The sequence below is a fragment of the Cydia fagiglandana genome, chromosome 16 (genome assembly GCF_963556715.1).
Source record: "Cydia fagiglandana chromosome 16, ilCydFagi1.1, whole genome shotgun sequence".
NCBI classification, from domain to species: Eukaryota; Metazoa; Arthropoda; class Insecta; order Lepidoptera; family Tortricidae; genus Cydia; species Cydia fagiglandana.
This window is the reverse complement of record NC_085947.1, coordinates 6,594,916-6,613,198: the sequence shown is the minus strand read 5'-3', so window position 1 is coordinate 6,613,198 and position 18,283 is coordinate 6,594,916. Positions and strand designations below refer to the sequence as shown.

Sequence of the window (18,283 nt, the reverse complement as noted above, 5' to 3'; positions counted from 1 at the left end):
TGAGTGATCTGCTTCTGTCTGCGAGATGGAAGGAAAAAATTAGACTAAGTAAATCGGAATGACGCAATATGGAAACATTGGAAACCGAATAAAAACAGCCGAATATGCTCTGTCCTATTTAAATTTATTCTTATTATTTTATGCACATTCGTTAAATAAAAAAAAGTTAAAACTTATCAGCTATTTCACAAAGTACAGAAACGCAATAAATCCCAAAATAAACAAAAAGCTTTTGCTACAAAATCGAATCTACACACTTCCAAATTATTAATAACCAAGTGTGGATGTTGTTAAAATTCCCCTACTTTGAGAGAAGTAATTGAATACTGGCAACATATTTTGTATATATGTGTGTGTTTGCTGAGCGTAAAACACGAGCGTTCCACGCACACATCGATCGTGTTTCGGCTTCACTTTTGGCAGGTTAGCCGTATGGGGACTATCTGTCTATGCGTTATTAGTTTAAGATTTTATCACGAAAATTGATAGTGCTGCAGAAGTAACGTTGCAACAGAGTAATGCTGCTGCAGTCGTTAAATCTTAGAAAGTTATTAATAGCGAAATTTTTTCGATATAAAAACGCAATTTGATAGACAGTTGTAGATTTTTACTTTTAGGATGAAAATCAGTCACGTCATTTTGTCCCGAAAATTGACAGTGCTGCAGCAGTAACGTTGCAACAGAGTACCTAATGCTGTTGCATTCGTCATATCTTAGAAAGTTGTTGAAAACGCGAGCGAAGCGAGCGCGAAAATTTTCGATATAAAAAACGCAATTTGACTTGGAAAGTTATTGAAAACGCGAGCGAAGCGAGCGCGAAAATAGTACGATATAAAACGAAATTTGATAGACAGTTGAAGTACATTTTTACTTTTAGTATGGAAATCAGTCACATCATTTTATCACGAAAATTGACAGTGCTGCAGCAGTAACGTTGCACAGAGTGATGCTACTGCAGTCGCCATCCGAATGTCACCTTTATCATATCGTATAATGTAATTGAAAACGCGAGCGAAGCGAGCGAGAAAATTTTTTGATATAAAAAACGCAATTTGACTTAGAAAGTTATTGAAAACGCGAGCGAAGCGAGTGCGAAAATTGTTCGATATAAAAACGCAATTTGATAGACAGTTGAAGTACATTTTTACTTTTAGTATGGAAACAGTCACATAATTTTATCACGAAAATTGACAGTGCTGCAGCAGTAACGTTACAACAGAGCCTGCTGCAGTGCTGCAGTCGCCACCCGAATGTCACCTTTATTATATCTTATAATGCAAATTTTTCGATATATAAAACACAAAAAGGGTTTTGGCACTGCAAATGACAGAGGTCAATGCTTTTTTTTCAAAGCACCCACCTTCGTGGCCATTATTAAGTGCGAGGCGATACCTACGTATGAATATGGATTTGATATGGGTGCGATATAAATAATGATGGAGAAAATTTATAATTTTAAATAATTATGCAATTATACGCGTGTGTTTATTTTACCACTACGTAACTATATAAACTCATTTTTAGTTTTCTTGATTACTTAATGTTTACTCAGTTCCCCAAAAGATGGCACTGTGCAATGAGGGGCAATTAATTTACTGTCGTTTAATTTTGTTGTATTATTAATTTATTAAATCAACATAATTATTCAATTATTTTTGTTGATATCCGTAACCCGTAAACTTAGAGTTAATTTGGCAAAATCTTTCCCCGGTAGCTTATTCATATCACAACGTATTAAATTCAGCGCCATCTGTTAGTTTACCAGGGTACTCAATAGTGGTAGCACATATTTGAAAAAAGTTTGCCCCTCCTTCCTAAATAGCGCCATAAGATTCAGGGGCAAACTTAAGTCAATCGACTGTTGTGGCTACCCCCCCCCTTTTAGGGGTTAAATTTTTATAGCCTATAACCTGGCCGGGAATTTTCTCGACAGATTAGTCAAGTTTTCATCAAAATCCGTTCAGCCGTTTTCAGGTGATGCGCGTTCAAATAAACAGACAAACAGATAAACAGATAAACAGACAAACAGACAAAAATTCTAAAAACTTTTGGAACGTGTTCTGTGATCGATTCTAAGTATCCCCAGCCAACTTTTTTTCAAATATCTTCCATGAACAGACTTTCGACCGTCTTCAGCTTTATTATATGTATAGATCCTTTGCTATAACCTTATTTACCGACCTACTAATAACAGCGACATCTAGTAATCTAATCATTTTAGTCGTTTTAGTTTAGTCGGACTGGAAGTATGTTGTATTGGAAATAAATTATAATAGCTACCTAATGTTTTTAGTTTAATGGATATGTCGGCGGCCGACCGTAAAATTCGCCAGATCATGAAATTCCTAGCCTTATCATGAAATTCATGAAACGCCTCCATTTCATGATATGCCTAAGATATAGGTAAAACAATGAAGACTCCCCATTTAAATAAAAATATGTTTACAAAATTAGTACTTTTATTTCTTTTTACATCACAGTCGTAAAAAATCACTTGGTTTAATATTAATTACCTAACATAATAATCCAAAAATGTTAATTCTTAACGGGTATCGAGAAAGGTCTAGCGTATAGGTATTAACGGCCCCATCCACCGTGCCCCCATCCTCCGTAGCCCCCGTGGCCGCCGTGCCCCCATCCCCCGTGCCCCCGTCCGTAGCCCCCGCCGTAGCCCCATCCGCCTCCATGGCCTCGCCCATGCCCCCAGCCGCCGCCGCCGTGCCCCCAGCGGGACTCTTCGGGCTGCAGCTCTTCTGCCGCATCGACCGCGGGAGCGGCCTCTTGCCCTAGCGCGGGGATTTTAGGGGCCACGGGGGCCTGTTCTGCAGGATAGGCCGATGTTAGCGCTAATGTCGCGCAAAGCACGAGTCCGAAGCAAAGAACCTGGAATAAGAACATTTAAATAGTACATTATTGTCGAGGCTCGGAAGTAGATACTTGCAGGCTGAGGATTCGTATTGAACGGACGACCTTGGGAGTCCGTTTAATTGAATCCGAAGCCAGCAAGTAGCCTTCCAGCTGAGTCATATATAGTGCTTTTCTCAGAAATGGTGCAATAAATATAAATATTTTAAATATAACTAATAGAAATATTTTACCAAAGCAACAGTCTTACGTATATATTTTTACAGAAAAAAGTAGGAACAATTGAAAAAATTAGCTTTGCCGCCTTTTTATTTTTTTAATAAAAAAATAGGATTGTATTTTCTGCCGAAAATACACCAAGATATTTGAGACAGCTAAATAGTCGCGGTACCACATTATATGTAATTATAAGTAGGTCCTAATCATCTGTTTGGCTGTTTAATGGGCCTGTGCCTAGATTTGATATGGCCATTTCAGCTTTTAAAAAGTTTGGAACACGACAAATAATAATAATGGAATTTGTATGCAACATAACAGTCCCAAAATCGAGACTGCAATGTTATTAACTTTTAAATTTTTGACTGACCATTAAACAACACGCTTCGCGACCAATTTTTTAAACGGCAAAGTCGACTTTGCCGTCCATTTTTGAGAAAAATTATTTGTCTTTTACTTTTTAACACACGCACGCACTATCGGTAAAATGCGACATGCCGTTTTACCATTGCGTGGTTTGCCCTTCTAGTCTTACAAAAACTAAAATAAAATCAAGACTCAAGACAAACCAAACCGATATTGTGAAAATACACCAGAACAATTATACACTTAAATTGCAAAATCGATAGACAATTTTTGTCTATGGATAGTCATAGTCATACTTATTCTAATATTAAATCATATGGTAACTCCAGGTTTAACGGCTTATTCCCACTAGTTACCACCAAGTTGTTACCAGTGGTAACTACTGGGAAATTTTTTCCCACCTTTGAACACTGGAAAAATAATTCCCAGTATTACCACCAAAATTTTGTTAAAGTTAAATATTAATTAAAACAGTTTATATAGTATAGTATAAATATAGAGTGCTTTAATAAATAATTATAAATCGATTAATGTTTCAGTAAACTGCCTTAAAGGTGATCAAAAATATTGAAACAGTTTAGTAGTAGTAGTAAAATACTTTATTGTACAAAAAGAAACATAAAACATGAAAGAACACACATCATCAGTTTAACCGGTACACGTGCAAAAACTAAAATATATGTAAGGATAAATTTAATCATCATCATCATTTTGATTATTTTTCAAGTGATTTTATTAGGTACCTAATTAAACAGTTTGTTTTAATATTTTTGATTATTTAAAAGACAGTTTATACCGAAGTAAAACACGGAATGACGGTTGGATTCCGTTGCCGGGCGTCAGACCGTCAATATCTCCTGAGGATGCCTCGTAGAGAAGCGAAACACGTGTCGAGTATTGTTATTTTAGTGGTGGTTTGTTATTTTTATTTTTTTATTAATTGTTAGTTAAAAATATGCAAGTAAGTATACCTAACGGGTTAGCACTGATTGAGTAGCACGTTATCTTTTCGAGGATTAGCAAAGTAAAATTTTGGTTTTAATTAAAATGGATTTTCGCAAATTAACGCCTGAATCTATTCACTATTTGTATATTATGTTGTTTATTAAATTATATTTGTGTGATAACACTGATAATAATTATATGATAAAATGAAATTAAACATACAGGCTGGTCCGAAAATACGTTGACATTGTTTTAAGCAAATGTTATTGAAACAGATAATATCATCTGTGAAATTAATCGTAGTGTAGGTAGGTAAGTACTAATTTTTAAGTAGTTTTATTTTAATTTTAGTTTAGTTTTTAACTTTTCATCTGTCTAAGCACTGATCAGTGCGTACGAATTAAAATTCTTTGTTTAATACAATAGTTTTAAATTCGTTCGCACTGATCAGTGCTTAGACATACGAAGGGTTAAGTGTTTAGTTCAAATGTATATAGAGTCTGAGGGGCTACCGCGAAAACCGAAATTCGCAAATTGCGGGGATCTTTTTCTTTTACTCCTATGAAGGCGTAATAAGAGTGACAGAGAAAAATGCCCGCAAATTGCGAACTTCGATTTTCGCGGTTATAGCCCTGTACGGAAATAATGTATTGGGCCCCATACATTCCACAACTCTTCTCTTTCCGCACAGACTCTAGTTAGTTTTAATGTTCTTTTTTTGTGAGTATTATTAGTTAATAATATATTGTTAGTTTTATTTAAGCTTAGTTTTTAATTAGTTTTATGTTGTTTAAAAGTTTAGTACTAACTTTATTATGCGTTTAACATTTTAATGACAAACACCAACAACTTTGGAATATTAACATGTTATGAGACAAAGCTACAAAAATTTCGCATTATATTTATAATTACCATCCCAATATTTTACTTACCGCGCCGCCGCAACTAACGTCGCGAGTAGGCCAACACTAACATTTATTTAAACAAATCAATACAAAAACCGAAGACCTAAGTACTCACCTTATTCATTGTGTAAACACCCGAGGTACTGTGCATTCATCCGTACACGAGGTCTTATATATCCAGAGATGAGCGACTCAGCTATAAGAATCACAACTAAACAGTTGGCTTTTAGCGAGTCCAAGGCTGAGTCGAAGGGTTAAGTCAACGTAGAAATGTGCTCTTGGGTTTTGAGTGCTTGTTACGAATCTCGAGATCTCGGTACACTGGCTTTTTCTAGAAGTCGACTCGCTTGAGCTACTGCTAGGTCATTCTTCAGCAATGTAACTACCATCGTCCACTTTATTGCAATGATACAAGGTCTACCAATGGTCAGCCAAGGGTGTTACTGTTAAGTATACCATCTTCAAAATAAGGTACTTTGGGGATTTTGGGGTATCTTGGAACTTAGAAGGCGGGGTAATTTTGAAAATCACTAATGTAATAAATCACTTAGCAACATTTATGCGACCGCTTACCAAGACGTTTTAGTTAGGTATTGTTACTTTTACAGTAGGTTAGGTAGTGCTTCTAGTCAAGTAAATATTGACAATTTTGAAAATTACGCCGCTTTTTAAGTTATCCCAATGCATGGTGGACCGTTGAACAGTTGTACCAGGTGTGGCCTGTAACACGAGCAAATAATTAAAACATAGATTACACTCCTCAAACGGTGACACATTTGTTCAACTACTTTTGAAAATTAAGAAGTATTTAGACTCCCTATTTTTCATACAAAATAAATATTATCTTCAATGGACGCCATCGCCACGCCATATCATTGTGATTGACGTTGCTTGTCACGCCTTAAACATAACAAAATTCGCAATAACATTGCGTCTAAGAATAAACTTTAAAGTGTATTAAAAATCAAACCACAAGTTATTTTAAAAAGTCGCTGAACAAATGTTGGTCAGTATGAGGTGTACAGCTTACTGTTTGAATTTTTGTTCATATTACAGGCCACACCCGGTATATTAATGAAAAAAAAAGTAAAACAGTTGATTGTTAACCAAGTGATTTTGCCACTGCACTATATAGTAAATAAACGTTCCGTTTTTTTTAAATTATGATATTAGAAAACGTTTTCAAATGTATACGTAGGCGTCTATTGGGGCTTTTCACGTAATTATTAATAATATTAGTAGTTGTGAGAAGTGACAAAAAAATTAAGATTATATCTCAAGTAGGCCATATCGTCTGAAATTCTAGGTAGAGATTTGGAGAGCATAGTGATTTATAGTAAACCAATATATTAAGATACTTATTCATAAAATAATTTGAACTTTATTTCAATGTCATAAAGCTTTTATACAGTGAAACCTGGTCAATTGGCACCTGGATAAATGGAAAACCTCAATAATTGCAACCAAAAGCCCGGTCCCGGTCCCTTGAGACCAAAGGGCCTCTATAATTGAAATTTTGGAACCTCTATAATTGCAATTTAGATTTTAGTGCTTTTCGTAATTTTGCCTCTGTAATTGACCACATCGCAACTAAGACCTCTATAATTGACACTGTGCTAAAAAAATCCGTTATTTTTGCTCTTCTTTTTACCTCTATTATTGAAACGTGTCTTACTTATTACCTCTGTAATTGAAATAATGTAGTTGTAGACAGCAGAAACAATATTTTAATAGCAATGATCATTTTATTTATATCTCCATCCAGAATTCAATTTATTTATTGGGTATCTATCACAGCCTATGCTTTTTACATTCTAATAAAACTTACTTCTACAATTCAAGGGAATTTTTTAAACCCAAATGATAAGAAAATAAAGTAGTAATTAATGTAGTGTAGAAGTGCAAGTATAGTCAGAAGCAATATATAGAACAGAAAACCAGAACGTAAGCGTGTAAATCTACTTTCAGTGGTTATTTGCACTTCCATAAAAGAAATTTGTCAGAACGTAACCTCTATTAATGAAAACCTCTATAATTGACACAACAATTTTTTGAACCTCGTTAATTGACACGACCTGCTTAAATGAAAAACCTGGTTAATTGACAAAAAATGGCCGGTCCCTTGAGATTGCAATTATCCAGGTTCCACTGTAGTATAAAAGTTCTGTTAAAATCAGTTTGGTTTCTGAAGTTTCAAGTGCTTAGACTAGTGTTTCACATGTTATCGTAAAATAGAATGAATAATGTTTGTTGTGGATTAAATATTCTATGCAAATTCGAACCATATTATAAAGAATTAAAAAAAGTGCGGGGCTCTAGAATATGGAAGATAAATTTAAAAATAAATATAATTTATTATTTAATCATCAAATTGACTTAATGATTACAATTTATTACTGATTTTATCTGAATAAAATTTTCTTATAATTTGTTTCTAAATATGCAATGATCTTTCTTAAGACGAAACGGGAGCTGAGCTAAAAGTCAATTTTGAGATTTCAAGCTGAATATACCCGTCGCTCTGACGGGGCGTAACCGCGGCCTGAGAGACTGTATTTGTGTGTGTAATGCACGCACACAGACGCGTGCGGTGCGCCCGTACTCGCGCTGGCGCGCACCTCACTGATTGCAATTTGCATTGTCACTTTTTGTTACTGCTACTACTAAGTAGGGTAATTCGCCAGTAACTGGCCACTTTTAATAACTGGCCGCCCTAAACTAAAAATGAATCCTATTCACCTATAAACAGAATTCATTTTAGTATAAGGTTTCAATAACTTCAATAACTGGCCACCTTATACTAAAATTAATTCTATTTATAGGTGAATATAATTCATTTTTGGTTTGGGGTGGCCACTGACCAATTACCCTATTGCGATTGAACTTTTTTACTTACCCGGCTTACGTTTACGGAATTCGATATCGAATAGGGTAATTCGCCAGTAACTGGCCGCCCTAAACTAAAAAGGAATTCTATTCACCTCTATACAGAATTCATTTTAGTAGGTATAAGGTTTCAATAACTGGCCACCTTATACTAAAATGAATTCTATTTATAGGCGAATAGAATTCATTTGTGAATGAATTCTATTTATAGGTGAATAGAATTCATTTTTGGTTTGGCGTGGTCAGTTACTAATAGTGGCCTGTTACTGGCGAATTACGCTACGTCTTACGTAGGCGAACAACGCGCGAACGCGGCGCGGCGCGGCGCGGCGAAAGCGGCCGCCGCCGCGCCGCGCCGCGCCGCGCCGCCTGACATTCGCGTGCAAATCGCGCCGCACCGCGTTCGCAACGAGATCGCTTACGTAGGACACTTCTATGGGCATCAAAGGATTGATTTCGCCGCGCCGCGCCGCGCCGCGTTCGCGCGTTGTTCGCCTACGTAAGACGTAGCGTTACCCTATTTATGTACTTAGTGGTTAATACTAGTATCAAGTAAGTATTTTTTTTTTCAATAATGCTCAGAAACGAAGTATAGACATGACAAATATAAATATTAACGTCTTTGTAAGGCAGGATTGGACATTCTATAGAGTAAGAGTAAGTGTATGAAACAACCAATTCAGCCAGGACTAGGAATGCAATCTAGATCTCGCAATTTCGAGATCTCGCTAGATCTCGCACGTATTTTCGAAATTTAACCTAGTTGACAGGAAATGTCGATATATGCAATCTCGGTCGAGATCTCGATTAATATTTTCGAGATCTCGAACAAGACTGAAAGTGAAATACTTTGTTTTAATAAAGTAATATATGACCTTAGATTCATGTTGTTCAGGCAGTGCTATTATGTGTCCGGCTTTAGCTCTATTATTGTTACGCAGTTTCTAAGTAAAGGTAAATAGTGGTTTAACATCGATAGCATTTCATAGAAGTAAAGTAAAAATTATAATTGATTTTATGTTAAATGTCAATTTAATTTGTTGTTGTTATTTTCAAAACATGAGGTACCTTAAATAAGTAATATGTCGGCGGCATATCGTAAAATCGTAATCCTAGGCGTATCATGAAACGCCACCATTTCCTGATCTAATATTAACCCAGGCATATCACGATCTTCCTTATGAAAGAGACGGCAGATCCATCAGAGCAATGCATTCTTTGATATTCCTAGCTTCATAGCGGGCGCATTGTAAAATAATTGATCGAGAAATCATATATTTTCAATGATTTTGTAAATGACTACAGTTATGACTACGGTTATTAGAAACCAATTATAGTATGTTTAATATTCTTTCTAATGGTATGCATCACCAATTGATCAGTAAAATAGAACCCGAGAAATAATGATCAGTTGAGGTCGGTCGCCCGTAATTTACGTGACGGAACAAAATTCATCATTACTTTGTTATATAATATCATACAGCAATAAAACTTATGTTTTTGGAAAGCTAATGAAATTTTTCGTATATTTTATACACATTTCGTATATTTTATACACATTACACACATAACATTAATTGCGGTAAAGTTATAATTTATTGAGTTAGACGCATGTTTTGTCAGTACTTATGCCATCCATGCACGGTAAAAAATCATATATTTTAAATATTTTGTAAATGACTACAGTTATGACTACGGTTATTATAAAACAATAATTGCACGTTTAATACTCTTTCAAACGACATCTCACACGAACCGATCGGTCCCATAGGACTAAAGACGTGAACAAATATCAATGCTGGTCGGCCGCCCACTTTTTCCTTCCTTTTTTTCGACACGTCCCCCCCCCCTCCATAAAATAAAAACCGGTCTATTCATATTCTGGAGACCACGAGGAACACGTCCATACCAGTTTTAGGTATTTAGAAGAGGTGTCGACGAAAATCGTGAAGGAGACGACTTTTGTTTAATTTGCCTATAGACTATATGAATATCAGAATATCACACCTTGAGGTTTGCACAAAATGGCTGGTGTTCGCTAGGCAGATCATGAAATATCGGCGTTTCATTATATTCCTAGGAATATCTCGATACGCCCGATTTTACGATGTCTATATGTATGAAATTCTTCGAGATTTTGATTAAATTAACACATTTTTAGTTACTTTGTCAAATTCGATCTCGTCGAGATATTAATCTCGATCCCGAAAATCTGACTGTCGAGAACTCGAAACACCCAATCTCGATTCGGATTTTTCGTGCGAGATCTCGAATCACCAATCTTGGTGCGAGATTGCATTCCCTAGCTAGGACCTTAAATTGCTCGACAATTACGGAGCGTGACTGTACCTAAAAATTTTGTAAACCCATAACCATGCAATGAAATATTTTTGATTTTGATTTCTAATTTGAATTGTACCTATGTAACTACAAAAAACCGGGCAAGTGCGAGTCGGACTCGCGCACGAAGGGTTCCGTACCACAATGCAAAAAAAAAACAAAAAAAGCAAAAAAAAACGGTCATCCATCCAAGTACGTCAGTACTTGGATGGGTGACTCCCGACGTTGCTTAACTTTGGTCAAAAATCACGTTTGTTGTATGGGATTTTAAATCTTTATTTTATTCTGTTTTTAGTATTTGTTGTTATAGCGGCAACAGAAATACATCATCTTTGAAAATTTCAACTGTCTAGCTATCACGGTTCGTGAGATACAGCCTGGTGACAGACGGACGGACGGACGGACGGACAGCGAAGTCTTAGTAATAGGGTCCCGTTTTACCCTTTGGGTACGGAACCCTAAAAATGTGTTCCCTCTCAACGCAAAACCTCTTGTGTCTTAGGAGGATCTAGATATTTTCACACAAGACGGTTTATCGATAACTTCTTACATCACTAGATTATCGACATTAAATGTCGACTATTGCCCATCACTTTTCTGGCTGTGTACGTATTTAGAAACTTGACTCCGCCCCTAAAATTAGTGCGATAGGGACAACTGCAGCTGAGGCGAAAAATCCTGCGTAAAAATGACAAAAATCGAGGTTTCGTAGTCCTCTTTTTCCTCCTCCAAAACTTAACCAATCGTAACCAAATTTGGAAATCTAAATGATTATGAAATTATCTGTGTCGGACCGTTTTGCTTTTTTGGCTAATTGATATCAGTTTTGAATACCACGCCTCTCATTGCGGCATAGTCAATTAGGCCATTTTGGCCATTTTTGAAGGGCTCTAGCGCCTTAAAAAACAAAAATATCACAAAAAGCAAAACGGTCCGACACAGATACTGACAATATTAATCTGTGTTGAAAAAATCATTGCTCTAGCTTCAAAAACCACGGAGGAAAACGAGGAGTACGTTTGTATGGAGGAATGACCACTCCTGTTGGCTCTTAATACAAATTATTCGTAACTCTTTCTTATATGCGAAAAGGATTTCGGTTACTATTAGCGGTTACGATGAAGGGTTCTACATAAACACTAAACGATCATTTGGCCAATCTACTGATCCAATTCAAAATATTAACTTATTTAATTAGAATTTATTTAGGTTATTTGCATTCATTCATAATAACCAGTAAAGGTAATTAAAGTTTGCGGTATTTTAAGTTTTTTTAGATTTTTAGATTTCCTTATTGGAATTTTTAGTATTTTAGGCAAGTCTAGGTTTAGCTAAGTAAGGTAATTAGGGTTATTTAAGTAGAGAGGTGGGAGAGGGTTACAACCCTTTTATCAAAACCTAACGAAAAAAATCAGGAACAAAATAAAAAACAGCTCTGTGGGTAAAAAATGTAAAAATGCTGCGCCCCATATATCCTGTTGGCAATCCTTTTATTTGAATTTCTACATCCCAGTCAGTGACTATGCTAGAGCTTACCGTTATTATAGCCTGTCCGTACGTGTGCTGGATCGATTATGACAGATATGACGATTAGGACAGATATGACCGCTAGATGGCGACAGCGCCACGCGCGGCTTATGGCTAGCCACCAAAATTGGTGTGGGACGGATGTACTTGTAGCTACCTGGTGCAAAGCGACGAAATCGCGAAGTGAGCCACGCCCTGGTATTACGGCCTGTCCGTACGTGTGCCGGACCCTGTGGAGCACATTTCACTCCACCCGGGGATTTACCACGCGGGAGGTCGATTCTGATTCAAGAATTTACAATATTGATCTTATTTTGATACGACCTTGAAGATCACGCTGATTGCATGCGAAATGAAGTGAATATCGTGCGTACGATGCGCGCAAATTGTAAAGGTCATCTCAAAATCAGTTCAAAACCTTAGAAAATATTTTATTTTATCATTTTTGAAGTCTGTTTTTTTTTATTAAGATTAATTATATATATCAGCGGTCGGCAACCAGCGGCCCGCGAGCCTCCCTGGCTATTTTGTATATAATATTGACAAATGACAATGTCTGATAAATTCATAAATATTAACAAAGTGCGGCCCGTATCCACTTCTTTAACTGTTATGTGGCCCTTGGCTGCTAAAAGGTTGCTGACCGCTGATGTATATTGTTACTGTTTGTGTCACAAAGCATGTAAAGATTTTATCTATCTGTCTTCGCTCAGCCTTTTGAAGCGCTATGTTTTATTTTTAAAGTAAAATGTTTAAAATAAAAATATCTTAGGATCTGCCTGAGTGGTCTATATAAATAAGGGTGGTATTCCATCTGTCCAATATCTTGGTCCAATGTGCATTGCGGCTCACTCTCTCATTAAGCAAAATGTGAAACGCAAATACACATTGGAGTCATTGGACCAATATATTGGACAGAAGGAATACCACCCTAAAGTAAGTACAAACAAAATAAAACGTCGGATCATACTTCACATCTTTAGTAATTTTTACATCACAGTATTCTAAAACCTTATTTTAATCAGTACATTCACATTTTACACAACTTTATATCTACGTGACTAAAGCTTATCGAGTATTTCACAAACTTTTATTAGTCGGGCCCATTTCTCAAAAGCTTGTAACTTGTAATACAATGTGGATGTCACTTTTTGACAGCTTTCGTTAGAAAGGGACTTCCACTTGTATTACAAGTTACAAGCTTTTGAGAAACGCGCGGGCCCCAGTTATATTAGCGGCCTTACCAGCCACCTCCCCACCCTCCGTCGTTGCCGTAGCCGCCTCCATAGCCGCCCCCATAGCCGTCCCCATAGCCCCCGCCCCATCCATCTCCCCATCCGCCGTTATACCCATATCCCCCATCCCCATAGCCCCCGTTCCCCCAACCCCCGTGGTGGTGGTGGTGGCGCTTATAGCGTAATTGTTCTGGCTGCGGGGTTTCCTCATAAGCCGCTGCTTGGATGGGAGCTGTTTCTCGCAGGCCTATGTAGGAGATGTCCTCGGCTGGTTCGGCGACGGGGTAAGCCGAGGTAAGCGCCATGCTGGCGCAGATCGCGAGAGCGAAGCAGAGTATCTGTAAAGGAAACACATTGTTGAAACATCGAATTTAAACTGTTGTGAGACGTGCTAACATTAAGGGGCCACATCTGGCGTCTTTCGAACGTCGGCGTCTACAATTCTATGGCCGCTGCTCGACGCAACGTCGACGCAGCGTCGACGCAACTGCGCAGCGACGTCATTGTCCAAAATTATTTAGGCCCCACCCACATCTAGCGTCTTTCGAGCGTCGGCGTCTGTCGGCGTCTGGTCAGCGCTATAGAAAATGACGTCGCTGCGCAGTTGCGTCGACGCTGCGTCGACGTTGCGTCGAGACGCCAGATGTGGGGGGCCCTTAGACTCACTAGATTGTTGTTATGTTGTCCGAAATATGTGGCACGAGTGACTAAAAACAAGTGAGTCTGACGAGTCTTCCAAATGGATGCCGTTACAATGGATTCATCCAAATGGACGGCATCCTAATATTAAACATTGTACGTTTTTGACATTCACGGACCAATTTTGGATTGCAGTCACACTATTTGGACTGTTGGAAGGCTCGTCAGTGGCCAACCGTAAAATTATTTATTGTTAAATCATGTCCGAAATGTTAATACAATTTGAAAATCCTTCCAAGTAAACGAGGTATGTATGTATTGTAGATTGAAGAGTGTAGATTGCCAACCCCATTGTAACAATATTAAAAATTATAATTAAAGCCTTAGCACTCACTGAGTTCATGGTGTCCTCAACAGATGACAAGTGTACCGTGGTCTGAGGAGCAGGTCTTATATAGGTATAGAAAAATGAGTGACTCAGAGCGTCTCATGCGCACCATGGATTTGACAATTTGATTCTTCGCAATCAAAATAACAACCAGTATCTCGACATACACGAACGACTTTTGGACACGCCCCTTGTAATTTTCCTTATTGTGCCAGTGTTTGCGAACTACTTCTATACAATTTACTCAATCAGTATATTCAGTTTTTGAGATATATTTTCATGTAAGTAGGTACATGGTGTTCATTATCATCAACATAATTTTAAGAGCCAGTGGTGCAAGCGCCATTCTGGTCTCTTCTCTATTGTTTTGAGCTCCAGATACTCATTACGTTGTCTTTCTCTTCAGCCAGCAGAGTTTTTGAAAAATCGTAGCGCTTTTTTAGATCACAATACGCTTGCCAAAAATGTAATTGGCAATATTGAGGCCTTTCTCCTGTAAATTAATCGATTCGAAATCGTTTTTTTTTTTCAACTGATGCATGCATAAAGATGTAGCGCTTTCAAAATTCAGCACCTTAGCACCTGGCATCAAAGTTTTGGATGACAGTTCACTTTACATCCTAGGTTCACCGATCCTGGACGAAGCCTTCCCGAATTACATTAATAATCAGCTTCAAAATTTTAAAAACTAATCGGACCGCTTGCTCTCAATTAACCCTCATAGCCTACACAATAATTACATTTTGTTTGTTTGTCCCCAAATTTACTTATGTCCTGCGTTGTAGTTATTTTTGGAAATATCCCAACCTTTTGGAAATATTAGACCATGAAATAAAACTTCCAGTATCGTCCATTTTTAACATTACCTTTGACAACTCTCAGTGGTCCCAAGCCTCCCTGCCCATTAGACACGGTGGTAGGGATTAGGGATTGGGATACGACAAACTTCTGCTGTTGCTCTTCCGGCTTTTCTTTCATCAGCGCATAACATTGAAAAACTGTTCGACCAAATCCTAAAAACTGACCCCCTTATAAATTTGGACGTCCCTTTCCTGCCGGAGGCTATCGACAGCTGGAAAACGGCCTGCCCATTATTTTAAATTACATTAAAGTTTATTCGGTACAACGTTCCATATAGTCAAAATACTGATTATAATTTCGCTATATCTTAGCCAGCAACACGTCCTAATGTGGTCCAAATAAACAAAATTTGCATAAATAACAGCTTACCATTATACTATGCTATAATATATAAAATATCCTTTGCTATAACCTTATTGTCCTTATTTACTGACCTATAGTTCGTTTTTTTTAGCATTAGAAAGAACTCCACAGAAGCAAGCGTGCAGTTTTTATCAGGCTCTTTAATTGTTAATAATTATTGAATTATCTAATGTAGCATGGTCAATACATATAATTTACTTCAAATGATTACCGCTAAAAGTGCCGGATTTGGAACCACAAGCTTACTTCTGCGAAGTTCTTTCTAATGCTAAAAAAAACGGACTATACTAATAACAGCGACATCTAGTACTCTAGTCATTTTAGTTGTTTTAGTTTATAGTCAGACCGTGAAAAGTCTGCAGTGATTTTGATAGCCCACGCAGTGCAAGTGTCATTTTAAACGTCAAACTTCTATGAAATTATGACGTATAAATTACACTTCACTGCGTGGGCTATCAAATCCGCTGCAGACTTTTCTTGGAGCGACTCTAGTTGGACTGGAAGAGGACTGGAAGTATGTTGAATTAAAAATAATTTATAATAGCTAATAATATTGTCTTCGATTACCGCGATAATTTACTCATTAAATAAAACTATTGGAACGGATTATATCGCGTATATTGAATACATACTACAATCCGACGTTTCGAACCCTTTAAGGGACCCACTGATTAACAGTCCGCCGGACGGTATCGCCCTGTCAGTTAGAACTAAATTTTGACAGTTCCGAACAACTGACAGGCCGATGCCGTCCGGCACACTGTTAATCAGTAGACCCCTTTACAATCCGTAATATAATCCGTTTCAATAGTTTTATTTTATAATATAGCTAATGTTTTTACTTTAATGGATATGACGGCGGCCGATCGTAAAATCCGCCAGATCATGAAATTCCTAGCCTTATCATGAAATTCATGAATCGCCGCCATTTCATGATATGCTTAAGCCTTAAAATACAGGTAAAACAATGAAGACTCCCCACTTAAATAAAATTATGTTAACAAAATTAGTACTTTTATTACTTTTTACATAACAATCGTAAAAAATCACTTGGTTTAATCTTAATTATCTGAGAAAATAATCCAAAAATGTTAATAATGGGTATCGAGTATAGGTCTAGTATATAAGTATTAACGGCCCCACCACCCTGCCGCGATCCTCCACGCCCGTAACCGCCGTGCCCCCACCCTCCGTGCCCCCGTCCTTAGCCCCGTCCACCTCCATACCCCCCGCCGCCGCCGCCCCCCCAGCGGGACTCTTCGGCCTGCAGCTCTTCTGCCGCTTTGACCGCGGGAGCGGCCTCATGCCCTAGCGCGGGGATTTTAGGGGCTTCGGAGGCCTGTTCGGCAGGAGAGGCCGATGTTAGCGCTAAAGTCGCGCAAAGCACGAGTCCGAAGCAAATAACCTGGAATAAGAACATTTAATAGTAGTTTGTGTTACAAGGGATCAAAATGATATATTTCCGTCATGGGCGTACATTAAATCCTGAATGAAGCGATGGATTCTAAAGTAGAATCCTGAGCGTAATGAGGGATTCAAGTGTTAACGCCCAAGACGAAATAATTTTGATACCGTGTGACACGTACTGCTTTTCACATCAAATATGAGGAAAATAAAAAAATCTTAGTGTTGACACAAATTATTATGTTTCAAAATATTGTTCGAGCTAAAAAATAATGCAAAAAATAATAAAAACAGTGTCCTAGAACAGAAAAGTGCCACTTTGATCCCTCCTAGCGGGGAAGAAAAAGCCCTTTTTCGAATAGGTGATGTGAACTAGTTATTTACGATTCCAGTACGGAAAAGAGGAAATCCGAAAAGAGTGGCGATAAATTAAAACACGACCGAATGGAGTGTTTTAAATCGACACGAGTTGCGCATTACCTATTCGCACGTGTATCGTAAATGACTATTGTAAGTTTTCTTTTACAATTGAACTACTTTTTCTTGCCTTTGACCCTACTGAACACTTTAAATGAAAATTTAAACTTCTTGAAAGAATTACAACTGTACTTAGGAATAAAAAAGAAAGTAACATTATATTAATTAACAAATTAAATCCCTAATACAAAAACATACGCACAAAAAGTGCTACTTTACGCACTAATGCGGGAAAATAGGACCATATGTACTGTAAAGTTATTATTTTATATTATTAAGTAGGTACCTTCGTAAAGCAATTCTATTTGCGTGATAACATTGACAACAATTATAACATGAAACTAAACATACAGGGTGGCTCAAAAATACGTTGACATTGTTTTATTTAAACAAATGTTATTGAATCAGATAATAGCATATGTTGAATTGATCATAATTGACGCAGGTACTAATTTTATTATGCGTTTAACATTTGACAAACACTAACAACTTTGGAATATTGATATTAGAGAAAGATGGGCGTACGCAGCATTTTTTAAGGGGTGGGGCAGAAGAAGTAGGGGAGGCTGGGTACGTTGTAACAGGGTACGGTTGAAACAGAATTGTTAGCTTATGGTCAGAGACCAGGGTGGGGCAACTGCCCCACCTTGCCCCACCGTGGGTATGCCTATGTAGAGAAAAATAAACACACGCATCGTATTTATCATTACCACTCCAATACGTTACTTACCACCCGGCCGCAACTGGGCAATACTAAAATTTATTTTAAAAAATCAATACAAAAATGGAAGACCTTAGTACTCACCTTATTCATTGTGTCAAGATGAGGTACTGTGCGGTGATCCAAACACGAGGTCTTATATATC

At 37.5% G+C, this 18,283-nt stretch overlaps 1 protein-coding gene across 1 annotated transcript; it reads right to left on the bottom strand.

The window, feature by feature from the left end:
* Positions 1–2,577: 2,577 nt before the first annotated feature.
* LOC134672206 (major prion protein 1-like) lies at positions 2,578–18,233 on the bottom strand. The gene is made up of 2 exons (XM_063530107.1): positions 18,223–18,233; positions 2,578–2,883 (listed from the first exon to the last, which is right to left on the bottom strand). Exons 1-2 carry the CDS (start codon positions 18,229–18,231, stop codon positions 2,578–2,580), a joined length of 315 nt encoding a protein of 104 aa, XP_063386177.1. The 5' UTR covers positions 18,232–18,233.
* Between the last annotated feature and the right edge of the window lie 50 nt (positions 18,234–18,283).